The following is a 15,670-nucleotide window of genomic DNA, read 5'->3' on the forward strand; positions in this document are numbered from 1 at the left end:
TATCTACTATCTTTCCTTTACCATCTACCACAACCAGGAAAAGTTTCTCCTGGATAAAAGACAACAATGATTCTAATTTATTTTTACTCTTCAAAACCCCAGAGAAGCTACAGTAGAAGAAATTCGCCATCTTCCAGCAGCCGCTCCTTCATACACAAGGTCATTTCTTATCTTTATTAGGCGGGCATTTATTGCTCTTTTAATCTACCTTTTTTTGGATTGACCTTTTGGGAACATCTAAATGAATTACTAAATATATTTGTCTATGGAAACATTTGCTTCTTCCTCTTTTACATAAATTCCTCATTTACTATTGGAGAGGGAACAGCCTGCTTTCATAGAAACTCTAAGCTATAGCATTTAATTATAGATTTTCTGAATTTTATATAATGTCATGTTGACGGACAGGTCTCTGAATCTGTGTATAGGCTCAGCCGGAGAAGGCTTTCTGCAGATATTGCCCCTTGAAAACAGCACTTCTTTTATAATTGTTTTACAGCAATTCCTAGTAAGACGCAGTTTGGGATTATATGTAGCAGAGCCAAGCATATTAGCAATAGAAATGTTTAAAAAAATAAATAAAAATCAGCAATGAAGCAGAGCTGAGTTTGTCAGGAGGCTCCCTGTGACAACGTACTAGAGATGGGTATGTCCAAAAGTTCATAAGGACAATTTAGCAGAGACTGGTATGACAGGATGCACCCAGTATCAATGTAAGGAGTCCCTGCAGAGTTGGGTAAGACAGGACGCCTACCGTGGGGGTGATAGCAAATACCTGAGAAGGTCTGGAGACCCAATGTGGGATTATTGCAGGTCAGGTCACACCGTGGCAGTATAGCAGAGCAAAGCAGGTCACAAAGCACAAAATGGAGCAGCGATAGGTATCCACCAATACTGCTTATCATATGCCTGAATATTCAGATGGCGACTTGCTACCCGAGCTGGGCTAAAATGACCCATGTAAGTGATATCATGGCTGCAGAGGGAGGATAAAGCACTCGGCCCAGGATACAGAAGAAATGGTCACTGGTTTACGGCGACAGAGAGGAGCCAGAAGACAGCAACATCTCATTTCTCCTACTCCGGCACTGATTATAAGCACTTCACCTTCCTATTAAACAGTGCAGGTTCCTTTCAGCAGTGCAGGGGTTAATCTGCTCAGTTGAGAGCTCCTGGAAGCTTTCCTGCATTAAGGCTCAGCTGATCATTGTTAGCCTCTCCCATCTCCTACATAATCTGGGCCTTGGCATGCACTCATTGTCAGGGGTAGCTTATGATGCATGGTTAGAGATAGTCATTTGTAGTTGAGAAGGCGTTTGATGGATTTATCGGAGACTGTGGTGGGGTTGGGTGTGCACTTATCCCCTTCTCCTACTGTGATTTCTTCCCATCCTCCATTCGCCGGTGTTCACCTCTGTTTGTGTGAGTGTATTTGTATTATTGGTATTTTCCTTTAACAAGGTAATACAAACCGGGATAGTCTGGTTGGTGTATTACGGTACACTACTACTCCTCTCTTCCCTGGGTGGCGGAGGGGGTATAGACTGAGGGTGGACTCAGGAGCTACGGCAAGGTACATGGCCCTGGTGTCTTCACCATCAGAAGTAATCCGGGGAACAGGGAGCATTAGGGAGAGGGAAGGAGTCCCTGGTTCGGGACACGCCACAGAGTCCTAACAGGAACAAGTAGCAAATTCATAATGAGTTAAAACAATTCTTCCAGGGTAGAGAAGAGTGGGTTAAATTAGTTTTTATTTATGGAAGGAAAATCCTCTTTACTGTAGGGAGATACCCAGTGCCTACATGATATGATCAGTAGTCGATCACCTTAGAACATAGGGCCCGCTAGTGAAGCCTGTACTGCAGCGCCCTCTGGCAGTAAAGAACGGAATAACCAAACAATAGGCAGTATTGGATTCTGGATAGCTGCACAAGCAGAACATTTACATGAGTGATCAAAATTCATGTCACGTGCTGCTCTTTATTATTGTTACAGATCAATAGACGCAACAACTGGGAGAGATTGACGGGACAACAGCGCAATAGTTGAGTTTCTGGCGCATGGATCTCTCCCCTGAACTTTGCTGAATCAACAGGGATCTCTCCAGCATTTCCTTCAGATCTCAGCTGTTTCCTAACATGTGGAGAGCAATAAAAGGAGTAGCAGAAGGAAGGAGGGATACCGACAATGGAGAAAAAGAAGGCGCACGGAATTCATCACCGAATAGCGATCAATCCAATATCCATCAGTTTCTGAATTTTCTGGGCAATTACTGGGTTCTTCAAGTGACTGCAAAAAAAAAAAAAAGTAGATTAAACAGTGCATGCTGAACTAACATGTAGCTACAATCCCTAGTTCATGATGGGGATCCATCCTTAACCCCTTCCCAACCAGGCGATTTTCTTCATTTTTTTTTTTTTTTTTTTATTTTGCAGATACTGGTAAGTGGCAATAAAAATTTCCAAAAGTGCAAAACATATTTAACCCCTTAGTGACAGAGCCAATTTGGTACTTAATGACCGAGCCAATTTTTGCAATTCTGACCACTGTCACTTTATGAGGTTATAACTCTGGAACGCTTCAACGGATCCCGCTGATTCTGAGATTGTTTTTTCGTGACATATTGTACTTCATGATAGTGGTAACATTTCTTCGATATTACTTGCGATTATTTATGAAAAAAACGGAAGTATGGCGAAAATTTTTAAAATTTTGCAATTTTCAAACTTTGTATTTTTATGCCCTTAAATCAGAGAGATATGTCACGAAAAATAGTTAATAAATAACATTTCCCACATGTCTACTTTACATCAGCACAATTTTGGAAACAAAATTTTTTTTTGTTAGGGAGTTATAAGGGTTAAAAGTTGACCAGCAATTTCTCATTTTTACAACACCATTTTTTTTTTAGGGACCACATCACATTTGAAGTCATTTTGAGGGGTCTATATGATAGAAAATAATGAAGTGTGACACCATTCTAAAAACTACACCCCTCAAGGTTCTCAAAACCACATTCAAGAAGTTTATTAACCCTTTACGTGCTTCACAGGAACTGAAACAATGTGGAAGGAAAAAATGAACATTTAACTTTTTTTTGCAAACATCTTAATTCAGAACCATTTTTTTTATTTTCACAAGTGTAAAAACAGAAATGTAACCATAAATTTTGTTATGCAATTTCTCCTGAATACGCCAATACCCCATATGTGGGGGTAAACCACTGTTAGGGCGCACCGCAGAACTTAGAAGTGAAGGAGCGCCGTTTGACTTTTTCAATGCAGAATTGGCTGGAATTGAGATCGGACGCCATGTCACGTTTAGAGAGCCCCTGATGTGCCTAAACAGTGGAAACCCCCCACAAGTGACACCATTTTGGAAACTAGACCCCTTAAGGAACTTATCTAGATGTGTGGCGAGCACTTTGAACCCCCAAGTGCTTCACAGAAGTTTATAACGTAGAGCCGTGAAAATAAAAAAATCGCTTTTGTTTACACAAAAATGATCTTTTTGCCCACAAATTCTTATTTTCACAAGGGTAACAGGAGAAATTAGACCACAAAAGTTGTTGTGCAATTTCTCCTGAGTACGCTGATACCCAATATGTGGGGGTAAACCACTGTTAGGGCGCACCGCAGAGCTTGGAAGAGAAGGAGTGCCGTTTTACTTTTTCAATGTAGAATTGGCTGGAATTGAGATCGGACGCCATGTCGCGTTTGGAGAGCCCCTGATGTGCCTAAACAGTAGAAATCCCCCACAAGTGACCCCATTTTGGAAACTAGACCCCCCATGGAACTTATCTAGATGTGTGGTGAGAACCTTGAATGCCCAAGTGCTTCACAGAAGTTTATAATGCAGAGCCGTGAAAATAAAAAATATTTTTTTTTTCCACAAAAAAGATATTGTAGCCCCCAAGTTTTTATTTTTACAAGGGTAACAAGAGAAATTGGACCCCAAAAGTTGTTGTCCAATTTGTCTTGAGTATGCTGGTACCCCATATGTGGGGGTAAACCACTGTTTGGGCGCACGGCAGAGCTCGGAAGGAAGGAGCGCCGTTTTGGAATGCAGACTTTGATAGAATGGTCTGCGGGTATTATGTTGCATTTGCAGAGCCCCTGATGTACCTAACCAGTAGAAACCCTCCACAAGTGACCCCATTTTGGAAACTAGACCCCCCAAGGAACTTATCTAGATGTGTGGTGAGAACTTTGAATGCCCAAGTGCTTCACAGAAGTTTAGAATGCAGAGTCGTGAAAATAAAAAATATTTTTTTTTTCACAAAAAAGATTTTGTAGCCCCCAAGTTTTTATTTTCACAAGGGTAACATGAGAAATTGGACTGCAATAGTTGTTGTCCAATTTATCCCGAGTACGCTGATGTGCCATATGTGGGGGTAAACCACTGTTTGGGCGCACGGCAGAGCTTGGAAGGGAAGGAGCGCCTTTTTGGAATGCAGACTTTGATAGAATGGTCTGTGGGCATTATGTTGCGATTGCAGAGCCCCTGATATACCTAAACTGTAGTAACCCCCCACAAGTGACCCCATTTTGGAAACTAGACCCCCCAAGGAACTTATCTAGATGTGTGGTGAGAACTTTGAATGCCCAAGTGCTTCACAGAAGTTTAGAATGCAGAGTCGTGAAAATAAAAAATATTTTTTTTTTCACAAAAAAGATTTTGTAGCCCCCAAGTTTTTATTTTCACAAGGGTAACAAGAGAAATTGGACCCCAGAAGTTGTTGTCCAATTTATCCCGAGTACGCTGATGCCCCATATGTGGGGGTAACCCACTGTTTGGGCGCACGGCAGAGCTCAGAAGGGAGGGAGCACCATTTGACTTTTTGAGCGCAAAATTGGCTGTCGTGTTTGGAGACCCCCTGATGTACCTAAACAGTGGAAACCCCCCCAATTCTAGCTCCAACCCCTAACCCTAATCCCAACCTGATCCATAATCCTAATCACTAACCCTAACCATAATCACAACCCTTACCCCAAAACAACCCTAATGTCAACCCTAACCATAACCCTAATCAAAACCCTAAATCCAACACACCCCTAATCCTAATCTCAACCCTAACCTCAAACCTAACCCTAATCCCAATACACCCCTAATCACAACCCTAACCTTAACCCTAATCCCAAACCTAACCCTAATCCCAAGCGTAACCCTAATGCCAACCCTAACCCTAATACCAACCCTAATCCAAACCCTAAACCTAATCCCAGCTCTAACCCTAACTTTAGCCCCAACCCTAGCCCTAACTTTAGCCCCAACCCTAACCCTAGCCCTAAGGCTACTTTCACACTTGCGTTGTTTGGCATTCCGTCGCAATCCGTCGTTTTGGACAAGAAACGGATCCTGCAAATGTGCCCGCAGGATGCGTTTTTTGCCCATAGTATTGCCGACGGATCGTGACGGATGGCCACACGTCGCGTCCGTCGTGCACTGGATCAGTTGTGTTTTGGAGGAGCGTCGGCACAAAAAAACGTTCAATGAAACGTTTTTTTGTACGTCGCATCCGCCATTTCTGACCGCGCATGCGTGGCCGTAACTCCGCCCCCTCCTCCCCAGGACATAGATTGGGCAGCGGATGCGTTGAAAAACTACAGCTGCTGCCCACGTTGTGCACAATTTTCACAACGTGCGTCGGTATGTCGGGCCAACGCATTGCGACGGCCCCGTACCGACGTAAGTGTGAAAGAAGCCTAACCCTAAATTTAGCCCCAACCCTAACCCTAAATTTAGCCCCAACCCTACCCCTAACCTAACCCTACCCCTAACCTAACCCTACCCCTAACCTAACCCTAGCCGTAACCCTACCCCTAACCTAACCCTAGCCGTAACCCTACCCCTACCCCTAACCCTACCCCTAACCTAACCCTAGCCCTAACCCTACCCCTAACCTAACCCTAGCCCTAACCCTAGCCCTAACCTAACCCTAGCCGTAACCCTACCCCTACCCTAACCCTACCCCTAACCTAACCCTAACCTAACCCTAGCCCTAACCCTACCCCTAAATTTTAGCCCTAACCGCTGTTCTCCTGCCGGCCGATGGAGACAGATGGCGGGCGCACTGGGCATGCGTCCGCCATGTTCTTCTGCCGGCGGCCAGGAGGAGCAGCAAGAGGATCCAGGGACCTAGGTGAGTATGATAGGGTCTCCCAAATGCGGGGAGGGTTAAAAACCCCCCGAATCATGTTCTCTGGGGTCTCGGCTACCCTCGGCAGCCGAGACCCCGGAGAAAATCGGCCTGTGGGGGGCGCTATACACTTTTTCCACAGCGCCGTTAATTAACGGCGCTGTGGTTTAAGTACCCTTAGCGGCCGCCGTTAAAAGGCGTATCGGCGGTCGCTAAGGGGTTAAAAAAAAAAAAAATAAATCTGAAATTCTGCTACGTACACAATTTATTATACAGTAAGAAGAACCTGGCAGTATGATTTTCCAGGGGAGTACAATTATGGAGATACCAGACATGCATAGGTATTTAAGTGGTGAAAAAAATAAATTGCCGCATATACTCGAGTATAAGCCGACCCCATAATTTTGCCACAAAAAAACTGGGAAAACTTATTGACTCGAGTATAAGCCTGGGGTGGGAAATGCAGCAACTACCAGTAAATGTCAAAAATAAAAATAGATACCAATAAAAGTGAAATTAATTGAGACATCAGTAGGTCAAGTGTTTTTGTATATCCATATTGAATCAGGAGCCCCATATAATGCTCCATGCAGTTCATTATGGCCCCATAGATGCTCCATACACAAATATGGCCCATATAATGCTCCATACAGTTCTTTATGGCCCCATAGATGCTCCATACACAAATATGCCCCATATAATGCTCCATACAGTTCATTATGGCCCCATAGATGCTCCATATACAAATATGCCCCATATAATGCTCCATACAGTTAATTATGGCCCCATAGATGCTCCATATACAAATATGGCCCATATAATGCTCCATACAGTTCTTTATGGCCCCATAGATGCTCCATACACAAATATGCCCCATATAATGCTCCATACAGTTCATTATGGCCCCATAAATGCTCCATATACAAATATGCCCCATATAATGCTCCATACAGTTCTTTATGGCCCCATAGATGCTCCATATACAAATATGCCCCATATAATGCTCCATACAGTTCAGTTTGGCCCCATATAATGCTCCATACAGTTCAGTATGGCCCCATAAATGCTCCATATACAAATATGCCCCATATAATGCTCCATACAGTTCAGTATGGCCCCATACACGCTCCATATAACAATGTGCAACATGTAATGCTGCTGCAATAAAAAAAAAAAAATAAAAAAAAAAAAAATGACATACTCGCCTCTCATCGCTGGTCCTAAGCGTCCTGTCTCTCCGCACTGACTGATCAGGCAGAGGGCGGCGCGCACACCAATACGTCATCGCGCCCTCTGACCTGAACAGTCACAGCAAGACGGAGCGGCGCCGACGCTGGAACGAGGGACAGGTGAATATTTAATACTCACCTGCTCCGGCGCGGTCCCTGGCAGCTTTTCCCGGACAGATGATCTCCGGCGACCGCAGCTTCTTCCTCTGCTCAGCGGTCACTGGTACCGCTCATTATAGTAATGAATATGCGGCTCCACCCCTATGGGAGTGGAGTCCATATTCATTACTTTAATGAGCAGTACCACGTGACCGCTGAACAGGGGAAGGTGCCGGAGACCATGGAACACGCAGGGACCGCATCAGGAGCAGGTGACCGTCGTCGCTCCCCCTCACCCGCCCCCCCCTCCCCTCCATGCCTCGAGTATATGTCGAGTGGGGAACTTTCAGCCCATTTTTTTGGGTTGAAAATCTCGGCTTATACTCGAGTATATACGGTAATATTTGTGCAATTCGCCATTTTCAACTTCAGTCGACGGAGCGGTGTGAAAGCTTGTATTTTTGCACCCTGAACAGATGTATAACAGGATTTTTGGTTGCTTACCGTAAAATCTGTTTCTTGAAGCCTCCATTGGGGGACACAGGAACCATGGGGTGTATGCTGCTGCCACTAGGAGGCTGACACTATGCAAATAAAAAAGTTAGCTCCTCCTCTGCAGTGTACACCCCACCGACTGGCATTATACTCTTCAGTTAGTGAGAAAGCAGTAGGAGATAATGAAACAAGGTTGAAAAACCATAACCACAAACTTGAGAACTGTAACGTGAGAACAGTCATAGAACAGATAACAACAGAAAACATTGGGAGGGAGCTGTGTCCCCCAATGGAGGCTTCAAGAAACAGATTTTACGGTAAGCAACCAAAAATCCTGTTTTCTTTATCGCCTCTCATTGGGGGACACAGGAACCATGGGACGTCCCAAAGCAGTCCCAAGGGCGGGAAAAACAGACTTCCATCAGGTCAGAGGACTCACCACTGCCGCCTGCAGGATCCTTCTGCCTAGGCTGGCGTCCGCCGATGCGTAGGTATGGACCTTGTAAAATTTGGCGAACGTGTGGATGGAAGACCAAGTTGCCGCTTTGCAAAGCTGTAGGGCGGAAGCCCTGTGGTGCACCGCCCAGGAGGCGCCGACTGCCCGGGTAGAGTGAGCCTTAATCCCAGGAGGGGGCACTCTGTTCTTGACCCGGTAAGCCTCCAAAATTGCCATTCTGATCCATCGAGCAATAGTCGCTTTAGAAGCCGGCTGGCCTCTGCACGTGCCATCAGGAATGACGAAAAAGGAATCCGTCTTCCGGAAAGAGGATGTTCTATCCAGATAAATCCTCACTGCCCTGACGAGGTCTAGCTTGTTCAACGATCGCTCCAGAGGAGGAGTCGGAGCTGGACAAAAGGAAGGTAGAACGATGTCCTCGTTGAGATGGAAGGTGGAAACCACCTTAGGAAGAAAGGAAGGTGGGGGTCGGAAGACCACCTTGTCCTGGTGAATGACCAAAAACGGAGGGTGGCAAGACAGTGCCGCCAGCTCGGAAACGCGGCGAATGGACGTGATGGCCACAAGAAAGGCCACCTTCCAAGATAAAACTGATAGAGGAATCTCCCTAAGAGGTTCAAAGGGAGAAACCTTCAAAACGTCCAGTACCAGGTTTAGGTCCCATGCCTCCACAGGGGCCCTGTACGGCGGGACGTCGTGGGCTACCCCCTGAAAGAAGGTCTTAACCTGTGGCCGAGAGGCCAAGGTCTTCTGAAAGAGGATGGAAAGCGCAGAGACCTGACCCTTCAGGGAGCTAAGAGCCAGGCCCGAATCCAGTCCTGCCTGAAGGAAGGCCAAAAGAGAAGGCAGGGAAAAAACCATAGGCGGAACGCGGTTGGACTCGCACCAACGGAAGTAAGCCTTCCAGGTGCGGTAGTAGATCCTGGAAGACGAAGGCTTCCGAGCCTGAATCATGGTGTGAATCACCCGGTCCGAAAGGCCGGACGCTCTTAGAACCGCGGTCTCAACAGCCACGCCGTTAAACTGAGCGACCGAGAATTCGGGTGGCAGATCGGACCCTGGGACAGCAGATCGGGCCTGTCTGGAAGGCGCCAGGGAGCGTCCGCGAGAAGGTTGACGAGCTCCGCGAACCAAGCTCTCCTGGGCCAATCCGGGGCGATCAGAATGACCGGCACCCCTTCCGCTTTGATCTTCTTCAACAGCTTGGGAAGTAATGGAAGGGGTGGGAACAGGTAGGGCAGCTCGAACTGTGACCAAGGAATGGCCAGAGCATCGACGCCCACTGCGAGAGGATCGCGGGACCTGGAGACGAACTGCGGAACCTTCCTGTTGATTCGAGACGCCGTGAGATCCACATCCGGAGTCCCCCATCGAAGACAAATCTGATGGAAGACCTACGGATGCAAGGACCATTCCCCTGCCGCTAGGCCCTCGCGGCTGAGGAAGTCGGCGGCCCAGTTGTCCACGCCGGGAATATGCACCGCGGATATCACCGGAACCGTTGCCTCTGCCCAAAGGAGGATCTTGGATACCTCGGCAAGGGCCAAGGAGCTCCGGGTCCCCCCCTGATGGTTGACATATGCCACAGCCGTGGCGTTGTCCGTCTGGATCCGGACTGGAAGGCCCCTGAGGATCCTTTCCCAGTGGCGGAGGGACAGAAAGATGGCCCGAATCTCGAGGACATTGATTGGCAGAGTTGATTCCTGCAACGACCAACGGCCCTGAACCGTCAGGTGGCGAAAAACCGCACCCCAGCCGATCAGGCTGGCGTCCGTTGTCACTACCTGCCAGTGAACTGGAAGGAAGGACCTGCCCTGGGAGATGAGAGATGACGTCAGCCACCAGTTGAGGGACCGCTTGACCCGAGAAGAGAGTCTGATCGGCCGATCCAGGGAGAAGACAGACCTGTCCCACAGACAGAATGGCTTGCTGAAGGGGTCGCGAATGAAATTGGGCGAAGGGAATCGCTTCCAATGTAGCTACCATCCTCCCCAGGACCTTCATGGCCGAACGGAGGGAGGAAGGCCGAGGACCCTGGAGCAAGCGTATGTCCCGACAAAGAGTGGATCTCTTGTCTTTGGGAAGGAAGACTCTGCTCGGATGAGTGTCGAAAAGCATGCCCAGAAAGATGATGCGCTGAGAAGGAATAAGGCAGGACTTCTTCCGGTTGACCAGCCACCCGAAACGGGCTAAGGTGTCGAGAACAATGGACAGGCTTTCGTGGGCCTGAGCAAAGGACGAGCCTTGATGAGGATGTCGTCGAGGTATGGAAAAAGGACCAAGCCTCTGACTCTCAAGATGGCCATCAGCGCCGCCATGATCTTCGTGAACACCCTTGGCGCGGTTGCAAGACCGAACGGCAGGGCGATGAACTGAAAATGATCTTGTTGCACTGCGAAGCGCAGGAAACGGTGGTGTCCGGGAAATATCGGAACATGAAGGTAGGCGTCCTGGATATCTATAGAGCATAGAAATTCCTGGGCCTCCATGGAAGCAATTACTGAACGAAGGGATTCCATCCTGAAGTGTCTCAGGCGAACTCTCCTGTTCAGCAATTTGAGGTCCAGAATGGGACGAACCTTGCCGTCTTTTTTCGGTACCACAAAGAGGTTCGAATAGAAACCTGTGTACCGTTCCTTTTCTGGAACGGGAACGATTACCCCGGATTTGAGCAGAGAAGCGATGGCTGCGAAGAAGCCCGGAACAAGAGCGGGATCTCTTGGAGGACGGGATTGGAATAAACGATCCCGGGGTCTGGAATCGAACTCTATCTTGTATCCCGAGGATACAACTTCCCTGACCCAAGCGTCCTCTACTGCTGAAATCCAGAAAGGAGAAGACGGCCGCCCAATCTGGGAGTTGGGCTGGAGTCTTGACAAGAGTCATGCGGAGGTGGATCTTCCAGTCCTGGGCCTGGAGGATCTACCCTGGGAATAGCGAGGACGCCAGGACGGAGTAGGCCTAAAGGACACCGCCTTCTTCTCTTGACGTGCCTGTGGCCTCTGTTGCTGCTGGGAAAAGGAGTTCGACGCAGCGAAGCGACGAAAAGGCCGAAAAGGGCGAAACTGCCATCTAGAAGGAGGGCGACGAGGCTTAGCCTGGGGGAGAAGAGAACTTATACCCCCGGTGGCGTCCTTAATAATTTGATCTAGCTGGGAACCAAAGAGACGAGAGCCCTGGAAGGGCAGACCGATGAGGGACTTTTTAGAAGATAAGTCCGCCTGCCAGGCCTTGAGCCAAACGGTGCGGCGGATGGCAACAGCATTGCTGGAGGCCTGAGCCGCACAAGACGCGACATCCAGGGAGGCAGAGACCAGGTATTCACCGGCGTGGGAAATCTGGTTGGCAAGCTCCGCTAGTTGCACGGGGGGCGCCCCGTCCAGGATACCTCGACGGAGCTCTCTAGCCCATTTGGAGATGGATTTAGAAACCCAAGTGGAAGCAAAGGCTGGGCAAATAGCCGCTGCAGCAGCTTCAAAAGCTGACTTCGCAAAGGATTCTATAGTCCTATCGTTAGAGTCCTTCAGAGATGCTCCGCCGGACAGGGGAAGCACCGTGTTGGTGGACAGCCTGGACACAGGTGGATCCACCGAGGGAGAGGCCGTCCAATTGGCGGTAAGTTCTGGAGAAAAGGGATATAACACACCCAGGCGTTTTCCCCTCTGAAATCGCCTAGTGGGGTTCTCTCTCTCTCTGGACATGATTTCCTCGAATTCAGGATGAGGAGCAAAAAATTTTGAAGGTGGTTTGGCCCGTCTAAACGAAACCGCCCGATCTGCGGGTTCCGTAGAGGGATCCTTGATGCCACAAGATTGGTTTACTGCCACAATGAGGTTCTGGACCATCTCCCTCATGGTGGCGATTTGGTTAGAATCCAGCTCCGAAATATCCTCCGAGGGCGCATCAGAGAGTGCCTCGCCTGACTCAGGGGAGGAGGGTCGAGGGGACGCCGACCGCAGGGGAGGGCCGAGTGGAGAGATGGAGCGCGAAGAGGACTCAGACCGACGTTCCTGTCTGGACCTTTTGTGGCTTATCAAGGAGGGCTCGGGCGGCGGTTCCTGCGACCCGCTGGCCACGGCAGGGGTCTGCAGAGGTAACCGATCCAGCGCGGACACCAGGGTTTGAGATACCCGAGTTAAATCGGCCACTGATTGAGACAGAGAGGCGGCCCAGCCTGGGATGGGGGGGGATCACTCTCGGGCGGAACAGCCGGGGGATCCTGGGCGGTGGGAACAATCGGGTTGCTGCAAGACTGACACAGCGGGGAGGGCTGACCTGAGGGAAGTTTGATGTTACAGGACGAACATGCAAAGTACGTGACTAAGGCAGAAGAGGAAGAAGTAGGAGGACGAGAGCGGCCTCCTTTAGAGTTAGACATTTTGAGGTCCCTGAAGATGCCAGTGGTTAGGGGACAGTGGGCAGAGGGGGGTGTCAGTCTGCAGTGCAGCTACTCACGGACCCGGTCCTGAAGATGTCCCACTTGTCAGCTGAGAACTCCTGTCCTGAGGGGCCGTATTCTGCGCAGATCGCTGAGCTCACAGAAAAAAACACGTGCGGGGATGAGTAGGTGCTGCTGCGGAGTGCACACCAGAGAGTGACTAATCCCTGGAGGAAGTGGGCGGAGCCAGTCACGGAGGCGCCGGTGGGCAGGACAGAATATGTCGGGCGGGAAAAGAAGCCCGCCCGCAGACCGGAAGAGAGGGAGCGCGCAAACCGGAAGTAGGCCCCGGGAGAAGCCGGGGCCTAAAGTAGTAGCCGGCGGCCGAGGAGGTAACCGCTGAGCCGGAAAGATGCTCCGGAAAGGTGCGCCGCCAGAAACACAGGCGGCGCAGCAGCCTACCAGGCTGCGCCGCTAGAAAAACCGCAGCCGAGAAGCCCCCTGCGGCGCCAGAGCAGCGCGCCGCAGGAAGAAGCCGGTCTGTAAGGGCCGCAGCGCCGGAGAGGCCCCAGAAATCGTGGCGCGCCGACCTGACAGGGCCGCAGCGCCGGTGAGCCCCCGGCAGAAAACTGCAGCGCGCCGGCCCGACAGGGCCGCAGCGCCTGTGTGCCCTGGAAAACCGCGGCGCAGAGGCAGTGCGCCGCGGGGAGAAGATGTGGCCCCTACTGAAAGGCCTGTGTGCCCACTGGTAGGTAAACGGCGTGGTAGCCTATAACGGCCCCGCTTCCGTAAGAGAAGGAACAGCCGGGGGTCAGGAACTGTAAGCTCAGGTCGTGCTGCGGAATCCGTGCAAGCAGCGACCCGGGATACGGGAGCCCCTAGTAAGACCTCCAGGAATATCTAGGAATGGGAAACCGCGGCGCCGGAATACTTACCTCAAACATCCCACGCCGGTACTAACCTTAAAAGGGGGATGAGACGTCCAGGGAGCTGATGGACGTCCTCGTCTCCACAACCGACAGGCTCTGGTGGGCGAGTGGGTGGGGGACGGAGCCAGGACCGGACTTCTAAGCACGCTGGTGTGCTAGGATCTTGGTCCTGGAGAAGGATCTATGAGGATACGGGGTGGCAGTACACGCCGTACTCATAGTCCATAATGTGGGACTACAGGTGTGACTGCTCACCCTGTATCCCATCCGGAAACCTGAAAGAAAAACGACGCACATTGAGGTAGATAAGGGTCTAATGAAAGACCCGTGTCCACCTCCTACTGACACTAAGCTAAACTGAAGAGTATAATGCCAGTCGGTGGGGTGTACACTGCAGAGGAGGAGCTAACTTTTTTATTTGCATAGTGTCAGCCTCCTAGTGGCAGCAGCATACACCCCATGGTTCCTGTGTCCCCCAATGAGAGGCGATAAAGAAATATTGATGTCAATTTGGGATTGAAATTATGTTTTAATTGCCTCTTATTGCAGAGCCTGAAAAAAACCCGCAATTGTGACGTTTAGATTTTTTTTCTAGTTAAGCTTTTTAGAGATCAATAATAATAATAATAATCTTTATTTTTATATAGCGCTAACATATTCCGCAGCGCTTTACAGTTTTGCACACATTATCATTACTGTCCCCAATGGGGCTCACAATCTAGATTCCCTATCAGTATGTCTTTGGAATGTGGGAGGAAACCGGAGTACCCGGAGGAAACCCACGCAAACACGGAGAGAACATACAAACTCTTTGCAGATGTTGTCCTGGGTGGGATTCGAACCCAGGACCCCAGCGCTGCAAGGCTGCAGTGCTATCCACTGAGCCACCGTGCTGCCCAAGTTAATTTTATACTTTGATATATCGGACTTTTACAGATATAGCATATTTGTTTTGTTTTTTTTAACTTGAGGAAAAAGGGTGATTCAACTTTTGTTTTTTCATATTTTTAAAAACTTTTTTTTTTTTTTTACTGTATTTTGTAGTTCTCTTAGGGGACTTGCACCTGCAATCTTCCAAACACTTGTGCTATACACAGCAATACCAAAAGTATTACCTAGATATATATAATTATCTCTGTCTCATATTAACACCAGTCACAGGATGGAATTCATCAGAGTGCTGTCAGGGGTCTTTGGGATGGGAAACCATGATGTCATAGCCTCTCACTGATGCCCCCACGATCTCGTTGTGGTGGGCCCCAAAAGGACGGCTAGAACAGTGCCCCCCTGGGATGAGTGCTTTAGATGCCACTTTCACTGACTGACAGCTGTTTTTAACATCAGAGGGCAGAGCTCTGCTACATGTGCGGCTGATGGATGAATAATAACAGTCATCAACTGCCGGGAAAAATGTAAGCTCCGCTCCTGAGCCCGCATCAACGCCAGGTAGTCTAGAATTGGACGTACCAATGTGTCTAATGTCAGTAAGGAATTAAATAAATTTTCCCAGTATTGAAAATGACCCCCAGCCCCATTCATAGGAGACCCAACCATTAGCACCCCCCAAGGGGCCCGAAAATGGGGCTTTGCAGAGCCCTGTACTGTCTGTGTGGTAGTTAGAAAAAGCTCATGGGTTACCAGCCACCTCTGCAGTCTATTAGCGGTGGCCGCTTTCCTAGGCAGAGAGCCTACTAGTGTTTACAGGCTCTTTTCTATAGAGTTATAAGCGCTGCTCAGCAACCGGCCAGCTTCAGTGCCCTGAGCTCCTCCAGAAAGCTGCACCTGCTCGCAGCATTTGAGAGCACGCAGTACAACTCCGCATTGCAACCATACCACTGGTCCGAACTGTCAATTATCAGGAGTGCATCACCACTTAGCAAGCAGTAAGATGGAAGCCTGCGGAGTGGTGTGCTCATGAAAACAAATGAGGACACAACCCTTTAT

General features: G+C 49.2%; 1 protein-coding gene across 1 annotated transcript in view; it reads right to left on the reverse strand.

The window, feature by feature from the left end:
* Window positions 1-1,910: 1,910 nt before the first annotated feature.
* STIP1 (stress induced phosphoprotein 1) overlaps window positions 1,911-15,670 on the reverse strand; it is a 38,309-nt gene continuing 24,549 nt past the window's right edge. The window contains exon 14 of the mRNA XM_069740109.1: window positions 1,911-2,289. Within this exon, the coding sequence (XP_069596210.1) occupies window positions 2,217-2,289 (73 nt within the window). The 3' untranslated portion in view covers window positions 1,911-2,216. The remainder of the gene's footprint in view (window positions 2,290-15,670) is intronic.

This window comes from Ranitomeya imitator, chromosome 9 (genome assembly GCF_032444005.1).
Source record: "Ranitomeya imitator isolate aRanImi1 chromosome 9, aRanImi1.pri, whole genome shotgun sequence".
Lineage (NCBI taxonomy): Eukaryota > Metazoa > Chordata > Amphibia > Anura > Dendrobatidae > Ranitomeya > Ranitomeya imitator.